This window comes from Panthera leo, chromosome E1, assembly GCF_018350215.1.
Source record: "Panthera leo isolate Ple1 chromosome E1, P.leo_Ple1_pat1.1, whole genome shotgun sequence".
Taxonomy (NCBI): domain Eukaryota; kingdom Metazoa; phylum Chordata; class Mammalia; order Carnivora; family Felidae; genus Panthera; species Panthera leo.
The window spans coordinates 9,630,155-9,641,299 of record NC_056692.1 but is presented as its reverse complement, the minus strand read 5'-3'; the positions used below and the strand labels follow the sequence as shown (position 1 = coordinate 9,641,299).

General features: G+C 43.8%; 1 protein-coding gene across 1 annotated transcript in view; it reads left to right on the top strand.

Annotated features, from left to right (window-relative positions):
- Positions 1-47: 47 nt before the first annotated feature.
- Positions 48-11,145, top strand: part of TTC19 (tetratricopeptide repeat domain 19) — a 45,291-nt gene continuing 34,193 nt past the window's right edge. Inside the window, exons 1-7 of the mRNA XM_042917461.1 lie at positions 48-294; positions 380-513; positions 2,213-2,323; positions 2,775-2,813; positions 3,745-3,801; positions 4,122-4,183; positions 6,284-6,378. Coding sequence (XP_042773395.1) covers positions 111-294; positions 380-513; positions 2,213-2,323; positions 2,775-2,813; positions 3,745-3,801; positions 4,122-4,183; positions 6,284-6,378 — 682 coding nt within the window. The 5' untranslated portion in view covers positions 48-110. The remainder of the gene's footprint in view (positions 295-379; positions 514-2,212; positions 2,324-2,774; positions 2,814-3,744; positions 3,802-4,121; positions 4,184-6,283; positions 6,379-11,145) is intronic.

Sequence of the window (11,145 nt, the reverse complement as noted above, 5' to 3'; positions counted from 1 at the left end):
GACGCCTCCTCCTGCCTCACGGTCGGGCCAATCCGACGGGCGCTCGGCACTGGGGGCGGGACGGCCTGGGTCCGGCTTGGCCTGCAGTGCGCCGAGGACGCCGCGCGAGCATGTACCGGCTGCTGAGCCCGAGTCTGGGCCGAGGCCTCCTGCGGGCCGCGGGGCGGCGGTGCCGGGACTGCTCGGCGCGCCTGCTCCTGGGGCCGGCAGGAGGCCGCGCGCCTGAGGTGGGGGTGCCGGCATCCCGAGTCCCGCCGCGCGGCCGGGGCCCGGGCCTGCTGCCGCTGCTGGCAGGTGAGGGGCGCGGGCCGGGCGGGGCCGGCCGGGCGGGGACCGGGGCGCAGGCCGGGCCCGGTGACCTCAGAGCCCCTTCCTGCAGCGCTCGCCTGGTTCTCGAGGCCCGCTGCGGCAGAGGAGGAGGAGGAGGAGCGGCAGGGAGCGGGCGGGGCCGCCGCCGAGGGCGCGGTGGACGAGACCGAGGCCGAGATCATTCAGCTGCTGAAGCGAGCCAAGGTGAGGCGGCCTTTGTGAACGAGGCCTGTTGTTGGCTTTGTGGGTGCGCGGTGCGCGCTCCGACTCCCGCAGGCCGGATGGAGGCTCCGAGGGTAGAATTGCCCGGAATTCGATGGGTCATGGCTGGGAGTGGGGGGCGGGGTTGGCGTCCGTCCAGGCTTGTCAGACCGCTGCAGTCTCCGGTGCAGATGGAGATGGCACCAGAGGCATCGCGCTTTTATCCAAGCAAAATTAGCGGAAATGTTTTTGTAGTTGTTTTTTTTTGTTTGTTTGTTTGTTTGTTTTTTTGTTTTTTTTATCAGGGAGCCAGCCAGGCCGAAAGGACTGGCATAGAGAATTGCGCACGTATGTAGCGTCCTGAAAACGCACCTCAGTGTTCGGTGTGCACGGTTTGGTCCCGATCTTTCTCATGTCTTCCGTTTCTCCACATTCCTTCCTGTTTTCTCCTCAGGTTAGCTCCTCTCCACCATTGGGCTCCCTACCGCCTCGAGGCTCACGACGTCTGAATTTGTATTCGTGTACCGCAGTGTGCTACCGACATCCCGTCTCCACTTTGAAGGCTCACCTACCTCTCAGACTTAACGTGCCCGGAGCTAGACTCTTGATCCTAGTGGCCTCCCTTGCACAGTCCTTCACCGTCTTCTCTTTGCTCACACCTACCCTGTTTTTCAGCCTGGAAACCTCGTCATTGTTAAAACTCACAGTACCTTACCACCGCCCCTTGGTACACTTACAGCCCAGCTGCAAATCCTGTTGCCCCCGAAATCTAAAATATTTCTGAAATCTGTCCCTTTTCTCTATCTCCTCTGGTATCACGCTGGCCTCATTGCCACAGTCTGCCGTCCGGTAGTTTTGCCCGCCCTGTTGCCCGCCTCTCCCTTGCAGTCTGCTCTCCATGCAGCAGTCAGAATACCTTGTTTAAAAAATGTAAACTGGGTCATATTACCTCTTTTGAGTGACTTCCCACTGCATTCGTGATGAAATCCAAGCTCCTTACCATGGCCTGCAAGACCTTGCATGACCTATGCCACCCTGCCTTCCCACCAATTTGGCAATAATCCCCTGGCTCATCCTTTTCCCTTCACATCTGTTTCCTTTCGTTTCTTGAATGGTTCTTGAAGACCATTCTCTTCAGCCTCTAGAGCCTTTGTTCATCCCCTGCTCTGTGGGTCATTTTCCCCCGTAACTTTTCCCCATGATTCCTGGTTGACTCCTTCCTGCCTCAGTTTAACTGTCGCTTCCTTGGAAGGCTTCTCTGGCTCTCATTTAGAGGAGACCGCTTACTGTTCCTTCCCTTTACTATTCTTCGTAGTTTTTATCATTAGTTGTAATTAAGCTTATTGGTTCCACAAGTGGCTTCCAGCCTGTAGGAAGAGAAGAAAAAGATGTAGGGCCAGCAGCTTCCTTATAAAATATGATGACATTCCTTATAAAATTGCTCACATTCCTGCTGTCTGCATCTGTTGGCCAAATCTTTGTCGTGTAGCTGCACATAGCTGCAAGAGAAGCTGACCGCTGTCACCATTGTAGATATACATCCTGGTGTGTAGCTGGAGTTCAATAAATATTTGGCGAATTGAATGACTAGCTTTCTCCTGTGTGTTGGGACGTATAGCCATATCCACTTCTGTCTGGTAGTGCGTACATCTGCCTTCTTTACCTTTCATTTTCTGTTATTTTCTTTGTTTTCTCTTTTCAGTTGAGCATCATGAAAGATGAGCCAGAAGAGGCTGAGCTAATTTTACATGACGCTCTTCGTCTTGCCTATCAGAGCGATAACAGGAAGGCCATCACTTACACTTATGATTTGGTAACTCTTCTAACCAGTCTGAGCCACTGACGACGAAGGGCGGATCCAAGAGAAGGGTTGCTAGCTGGCCTGATTTACACTCCTGCCCTTCAGGATGTTGTAAAGCTCTTTGGTTTTTGTTTTTACTAAGTTTTCTTTCGGTTTCAAATGTTATTACCCTTGGGGTGTCACTTATACGAAGTCTAAATCCTAGACCGAAGATTAAATATTAGTATTTGTTTCTTCATTGATGAATGGATCTAGATTTAGTTTGTCATCAACAAAGATTGGGCAGCTATTTGCACTCACACTATTGCTATACTTTGATGTTAGCAGATTAGTGACAAACCTTTCTCTTTGAACTGTTTTTTAATTTAGAGTGTGAAAGCAAAAGGGAGTCATTAGCTGAAAGGTTTTGAAATAAGTAGAACACAGTGCTCTAAACTGAAAACAATTTGTAATTTGCTTTCAGATGGCCAACTTGGCATTTATACGGGGTCAACTTGAAAATGTAAGTAAGTAAATCACTTTGTAATATTTTGAATTTGTGAAGGACTAGCTTCAAGGGACCTCTGTTAGTAAGGGTGCAGGTGAAGTTGCTATAACAAATAGGCCCCAAAATGGAGTGACTCAAACAAGAAGGTGTATTTCTTTTTAAAGCATTGTTCCATAGGTAGCTACACTAAAGAAGGGTGGGTACCTCTTCTCCATGAAGTGATCCACAAGCCTGGGTTCTTATTTGTTTATTTATTTTGAAAGAGAGCATGCACATAAGCAGGGGAGGGACAGAGAGAATCTGCCCTGTCAGCGCCGAGCCTGGCACAGCGCTTGAACGCATCAACAGTGAGACCATGACCTGAGCCAAAATCAAGAATCAGGTGCTCAACCAACTGAGCCACCCAGTTGCCCCTGGGTTCCTTCTAAGATGTGTTCTCATCTGCATAGGTGAGCTGGCTCACCTCCAGCTGCCAGGAAGAAAGAAGAGGGAAGCGGCAGGCAGCTTCCTTATAAAATAGAATTTAGAAACTGTTTCTATTCCTTCTACCTGCATCTCTTGGCCAAAACTTCATCATATGACTGCACCTAGGCACAAAGGAGGCTGACCTGTTAAAACAGAGAAGATTCTATAACTAAAAAAGTGGGGGAGTGAATAATTAGGGGACAGGTTGCAGTCTCTGCCACAGGAGGTTTGGACGAAAGGTTAATTTCTGTAGTTTGTTTCTGCTCATCACAGAATAGTTTTTAAGGTGCCCAGAGGATGTGGGGTCTTGGTATTCTTGTCTGTTTTCCCATCACAAGGATATTTTTCTGTGTGTGTGTGTGTGTGTGTGTGTGTGTGTTGTGTTTTACAAGGGGTGACACATCAGACTAGTACTTAGAATCCAGTGTCATATAGATAGTGGGGCCCAAGTAAAAGAAAAATCTTTTCCTTATGCTTTTAGGCGGAAAAACTTTTTAAAGCAACCATGAGTTACCTGCTTGGAGGGGGCATGCAACAGGTAAGAACATTGCCTGGGATTGGGCCCCAGCTGAAGCAGATTTCAAAATAGTTTTGCTTCCTGGAAACTCTACCCAGCCACCAACATGTGCTTTGGTGAAAAAAAAAAGGTGGATTATTTTTTTCCCCCTTGGACCTGTATAGAAACTACCAGTCTTTCACTCATGCAGAAACATGGTTGCTGAGGAATTCTGTTGCCTAATTCCTCCAAAAGGATAAAAGCTATGGTTTTCAGGCCAAAGGCAGTCTAGACGTTGATCAGAAATAATCCATGAGGAAATTTAACTTGTGAATTTTCTTCATTTTTCTTTCTCCCAACAGGAAGACAATGCGATAATTGAAATCTCTCTGAAGTTGGCCAGTATCTATGCTGCTCAAAATAGGTAAGTATAGTCAGAATCTAGGTGTGGCAGCCACCAGGGAGTTGGGCTGTAGGCAGATAACTTTAACCCCAGGATGTTATATAATTTTCATTTACCTTCCAGTCATTTGGGTCTGAAAAACACTGGGTGTTACACTCAAAGCGTTCCCTCCCTCATCTTTGAAATCTTTAGTCTTTTCCAAGTTTTGCCCTGCTGTCTCCAGTAGCCTCTTGAGTGGGACATATAGCCCTCACGCCTCTGGCTGCACTGTGACAAAGCTAATCGAGCGTTCTGTTCCTGCCTGAACTGGGAAGGGAAGTTACCATTAGAACTTTAGTTTAGCTCTTTCTAGAAGAGGAGGGAGTAATGTAAAAGCTTTTGGGGATAATATACTTGGAAGAAACCATTTTTGGATGGAAGTATCAACAAACCAGGAAATTAGACATAGTTGAATGATAAGGGGGTTGGCATGGGAGTGTCTCCGTGGCTAGTCCAGGAGACAGTGTTTTTAAAGCATGTAAAGGTGATCAGGTAGCTGGGTTTTAAGAAGGGGAAAGATCTAGGAGTGGAGAAGTGGCCTCTGGATAAGTAGGATAGGAAATCAGTGCTCATTTAAGAAGTACTATGTGAGTTCTAAATCTTTATAAAGGAGAATCTTCATGCTTCACAGGAAAAGCTTTGGAAAATAATGTGGATGTGTGCCAGAGGTCTCAGGAACACTGATGAGTGAGGCCTGGTGCCTTTCATCCTGTCTAGGCGGAGTTCAAAGGAGAAATACCTAAGATGTAAGCAGAGAACTCCTCTAGAGAGTTAGATCTTTTAGAGTATATTTAAGGGAAGATCTAAGACTAGCTTTTCCTTGGGTTTTTAGCTGCTACAGTAGTTGGGTACCAGAAGTTTGGAATGACCTCACACCTAATGCTGTAATGAGTGCTTATTGAGGCCAGGGGCTCTGGCACAGGTCCCTGCTGCCCTGGTCACCAGCTCCTTCATTCTCAGCAGAACCTGCATTTGGTTGGACACTAGATAGGCTAGAGCCTCTGAAGGCCTTTAACTTCAAGTCTTTGGAGGAGCTTTGAGGTTGGCCTGTGCTGGGGAACATTGCACCTGGGATCTGTCTCTTTTGGAGGAGTAACAAACGGGCCTGGATGTCGATGGGGTATGAACTTCTAGGATAAAAGAAGCCCAAAGCCAATCCCAGTGGAGAGTAGGATGAACTCCTGCTCTCATACAGGCACAAGTGTATTAGTAGCCCCTGGTAATTAGCCTGTGAGTTCCTCTATACCCTTCTCAAAAGTATTTTTTCATTTAGTTTGATTAAGAGAAGCATGAGGCAGAAGATACATAACTAGACTTGGGGCTTAGGAATGCTGATAATAGTAGGGGGATTGTTAATAGGCATTTTACTCTGACTAGAAACATCTAGTGGGCAGCCTCCCCCTGCTCCATGTCCTGGCTGGATAGGGTCCCTCCTGCCAAGGTTTGGGTCTGGAGAAACTTCTGTTCTGAGAACAGAATACAACGTGGGGTCATCTGTTATCCCCTGGCAAAGCACTAGAGGAGAAGGGGCAATCTTTGTAGTGCTGCTTCGCCATAGCAGAAGGGCAAAAACCGGGAGTGAGCTTCTGGAAGGAGAAGGAATTTCTGTTGTGTTTGTACATCTCTTTATAGAAACCAGCAGTTGACAGTTAGTTGTCTTTAGGTCAGTCTGCCTGACGTTTGGGTGTCCTCTCCAAATGATTCAGGGTCCAGGATTAGAGAAGGCTTAATGCCTTCTAGTGCCATAATTAGGAATTCCATTTACATAAAAGAAGCTTTCATTGAAGACGTACAGGTTGGAAAGCTAATAAAGTTAATAAACCTCTCCAGAAGTTGCATAAGTAGTTAGAACCCTTGGTGCAGGGGGCCTTAGCCTCTGTTCATAATAGTATTACTTTGAGCGGGTGTAAGACTCCATTTCCCAAATGGAGAAACTGAGTCACTTGAAACTATTAGTGGGAGATGATGCTTCCCATCTTACGCTTCCTTTACTAACAATATTCAAACCCAAGCTGGGAAAATGAGAATAAAAGAGGAGTTTGTGAAAAGGTGAACAGCCGATTGCTGATCTTTGCTTTACAGACAGGAATTTGCTCTTGCTGGCTATGAATTCTGCATTTCAACCCTAGAGGAAAAAATTGAAAGAGAAAAGGAATTAGCAGAAGACATTTTGTCAGGTAGGGAGACCTGACTGTTTTCTGGACATTGCCTTTTTTGCCACAGAGCTTCATTGTTATATTGTGATAAAGGGAAAGGTATCTGAATTGGGGGAGGGCAAGTTATCCATTTGGGGAATTAAGTGGCAATTTTTAAGATCTCAGCAGAGGGTTTGGGATAAGATGTCTTGTTTAAATAACTTGACGTTTGTTTGTTTGTTTGTTTAACCCTTCAGTGGTTCATTTATTTGTTGACTTTTATATATGACCTCTGGAAAATTGGGGAGCAGAAAGGAGAGGTCTTTTTCTTTTCTCTTGGTTCAGCTACCAGTCACAATGCTAATTAATTACCTTTTGGTACCAGATATGTACGAAGTCATAAAAGATGAAGAGAAAACTGAGGTCTTTGCAGTTCATCCTCATTACGAGGGAAGAGTGTAAAGAACGATTTTAGGAACAAAATGGGATGGTCAGGAAGCTCTAGCTCTCGACCATTTGGGTTTCTTAATATGGTTTGAAATATTGGGAATTATCAGATTCGACACTGATTTCATAATTCTTACTTCACGCATACTGTATGCAAAGAGCTACAAGATGCTTTAGAGAAAGAGCAGTCAACTCTTGTCCCTAAAGCAATAAATAGGACTTGAAAGAGTTATTTTTATTCAGTTGTCTTCCAGTTTTCTCTTAAACATAAACCAGTTTTTCTGTTCCACCACTGCACCGAAGCCACCCTTATCAAGGTTGCCAGTTCTCAAGCCTTACCTTCCCTACGCTGCTTATTAGCAGCTCTGACCCAGGTGATCTTTGACTCCTACTGGACACGCTTTATTCGCTTGGCTTCTGGGACACCTAACCCATCACTCACCTTCCCCTTTGCCACCTCTAAAGTTAGCAGACCTTGGGGCTCACACCCTAGGAGATAACATATAGCCCCATACCTTTAAATATCAGTTATACATCTTCATCCCCAACTTACACATGGACTACAGACATGAACTGGGTAAGATTGTCTACCTGACATCTTGACCTGAATGTCTGCTGGTCAGTTCACACATAACATGTTTGAAATCGGTCTCCTGGTTTCTGCCACTCACAAACTTGCTTCTCTGCCAGTCAGCCCAGTCAGTAAATGGCACCACCATTCATTCACTTGCTTAGCCAAGAACCTAAGAATCACCTGTGATTCCTTCCTCATTCCTGATTGTATTTCATCAAGTTATATTAGATCAGGCATCAAAATATATCCATATCAGACCATGTCTCATCCTCTTGCCCTACTGCTTTGGTGCAGGATATTATTGTTTCTTGCCCAAACACCTGTAAATAGTCTCCTCAAGAGTTTTCCTGCTTCCTTGCCTTACACAGTCTGTTATCCATACCACAGGCAGAGTGATCTTTTAAACCTCGGTGCCTTTGCATCACCTTTAGAATAAATTTCAGAATCCCTGCATGGACTTGTAAAGCCCTATATGATTTGACACCTGCCTACTTCTACATCACCTGCTGCTTCTCTCCCCCATGCTCTTTCCACTTTGACCACACTGGTCCTGCTGTTCTGTACAAGCTCATTGCCATCTCAAGGCCTTTTCACTTATTCCCTCCACCTAGCCTGTTCTCCCATATCTTTGCGTGGCCATTCAGTTTTCTGCTCAGGTATCACTTCCTCAGGAGGCCTACCCTAACTAAAACAATCATCTCTTCCCACCTATCCTTTACTTTTCTTCCTCACACTTGAAGATAGGAGTGTGTGTGTGTGTCTGTTGTGTGCTCATGTTTGTATGGCCACTAAAAGTATATTTTTGTTCCAAGTGTTTTTAGTATTTGTCTTCCCTAGCAAAGAAGGATAGAGATTTCAGCTGTTTTGTTCACTGCTAAATCCTTGGTACTAGAGCAGTGCCTGACATGTAATACAGGCTCAGCACTTGTTGAATGTAGGAACAGAAGACCAGATAGGCCCCAAGTAAAGTTTCAGTGTGGTGTAGAGGCTTTGAGGGAATTCACAAAAGATGTAAAGATGAGTCTAGCTATCAAATAATTCACTTTTGAACTATCTACACTCTTGCTGTCTTTCATTTGTAGAATTGACTATAGACAGTTCCTTAAAAGTTTCTGACTTCCAGAAATAATACCAGTGCATGTAAGACAGTTTAGGAAAGCATTAGGAAGGAGGTGACAAAGATCATCTGTAATACTACAAAGAAGGAACTACTGTTTATTTTCTGGTGTATGTCTTTCCAGACTTGTTTTCCCCCCTGTGCTGTTTACATCTTAAGAAATAAGGGATCATACTGTATATGCTTTTTTTTTTAACTTAGTAATATATTGTGAAAACACTTTTTTCTAGGCACAGGAACTCTTGTTGGAAAGAGCAAACTAATTTCTGTTATAAACATGGTTTTTACATTTTACTAGTTATGCAATAAATAAAATGTTACATTATTCTTAATCCTATTTTTTCTAAAGAAATATCACTCAATTATTTATTTATTTTTTAAATATATAGAGAGAGAGGTGGGGAGGGGCAGAGAGAGAGGGAGACCTAGAATCCCAAGCAGGCTCTGAGTTGCCTCTACAGAGCCGGATGTGGGGCCTAACTCATGAACTGTGAGATAATGACCTGAGCTGAAATCAAGAGTCGGAAGCTTAACCGACTGAGCCACCCAGGCACCCCTGTTATCACTCAGTTTTAAACAAAGTACATCCGTTGTCAAATTTATGTGCTTTTTATTTACCTTACTAACTATCCCAAAACGTATTACTTAAGTTCATGTATAAACTCGGTCTAGGGTACTTATTTTGTTTCTCGTATTATAAATATGTACGTAATTACGGAGGAAGTACTCATACAAAATTAAGTGAAAACAGTAGATTACTAAACAGTGTAGGAGGAGCCCACTTTTCTAGAATATGTAGATTAAATGTAGGTATAGAGCAGGACTGAATGATACCAAAATATAGACAGTGATTACTTCTGGTTGTTAGATTTATAGGGCATTTATATCTTATGTGTGTTTTTCTGGATATTCTATAATTTTTTGGAACAATTTTTTAAATTACTCTTATCCATATAGTATCAAAAGTCAAAGGATGTTATAAGACTTAATTTAAAAACATTTCCTTGCCACACATCTTCCTAGGGTAATTTTCAACTCTTAACCAATTTCTTCCGGTATTTTCCTTCATATTTCTAAAATAACATATCAAACTATTTTTGTAATTAGTATTTTTAGACTCTGTTAGCTTATAGAAAAGGGAACATTTAGTGTAACTTTTGGTCGTGTCTATAGTATTACGAATATATGAGTGGCGTTAGCTGTTGAGCCAAGTAACATGACCATGTAGTTGCATTTTCTTTTGTGTGAACAACTCTTTGTTTCCTCTGAAGTCAGTAGTTAACTGGATTTTTTCTGTTGCTTGTTTTTTATGTGTTTGACAAGTTCTTCTGTTAACCATAGTATTTGCTCTGAATTCCTAAGGTTTTCTGGGGCTCTGGTACCTACTGGCTTACTTCTCGCTGGCCTAGCTGTTTGTAGCATTCAGTCCTGATCTTTCTGTCATGTGCTCAGTCACTTCCCACTTTTTTCTCTGCTTGTCACCGCCCACAATTTTTGATCTTTGTCATCTCTACTTTGCTTTTCCTTGTAACTTTCTATCTTTTTCATCCTTTAACATTGATTTTAGTGATGTTTTGGGAGGGAGGAGAGATAAATGAATGCATGTGTTCTGTCCAGAACGGTGTATCCTCATGAAAGTAAGGTCTTCTGTTACAACATAAGACAGATTCCGAGCACTGAAATTCCGGGTCAGAGGAGCACATTTTAAACTTGTTGGCGCGGGGCGCCTGGGTGGCTTGGTCGGTTAAGCGTCCGACTTCAGCTCAGGTCATGATCTCACAGTCCGTGAGTTCAAGCCCCGTGTTAGGCTCTGCGCTGACAGCTCAGAGCCTGGAGCCTGTTTCAGATTCTGTGTCTCCCTCTCTCTCTGCCCCTCCCCTGTTCATGCTCTGTCTCTCTCTGTCTCAAAAATAAATAAACATTAAAAAAAAAAAAAAAATTAAACTTGTTGGCGCATATTGCAAAATTGCCCTCAAAAGGACTGTATTAATTTACATTTTCAGGATCTGCTCATTTATTTGCTTTGTGACTTTGGTCAAATTAATTAATCCCTGTGTGCTTTTGATCCTCAGGATGGGGGTAAGAGCAGTACTCTCTCGTAGGGACCAGTAGGAAGACTGAATGAGTTAATATCCATAAAGCGCTTAGAACAATGTACACAGAGAGCGGCTACTCAAGTGTTAGCCATTGTTAGTTTTTATTATCGTGATAAGGCGTTGTGCCACTTCTCCACAAAGCTCACTGATTATTATAACCTTTGCCAGATTGGCGATATGGCAGTGATGCATTAACTACCATTTCTTTGATAAGCAATGGGGTTGATCTGTTATTGGTGCTGTTTTGTAAAAATATTAACTCTATCCTGTCAGGTTTTTTCTTCTCCCTTACTTGTGTCTATAGAGCTCAGAGCTTTGGGTTTTTTTGTTTAATTAAAAAAATGCATGAGGGGCACCTGGGTAGCTCAGTCAGCTAAGTGTCCAACTCTTGATTTCTGCTCAGGTCATGATCTCATGGTTTGTGAGTTTGAGCCCCACATTGGGCTCTGCGCTGGCAATGCAGAACCTGCTTGGGATCCTCTCTCCCTCTCTCTCTGCCCCTCCCTTGCTCTCACCCTCTCTCGCTCTCAAAATATATAAACATAAAAAAAATTTGTTTTAAAGAAATGTGAAAC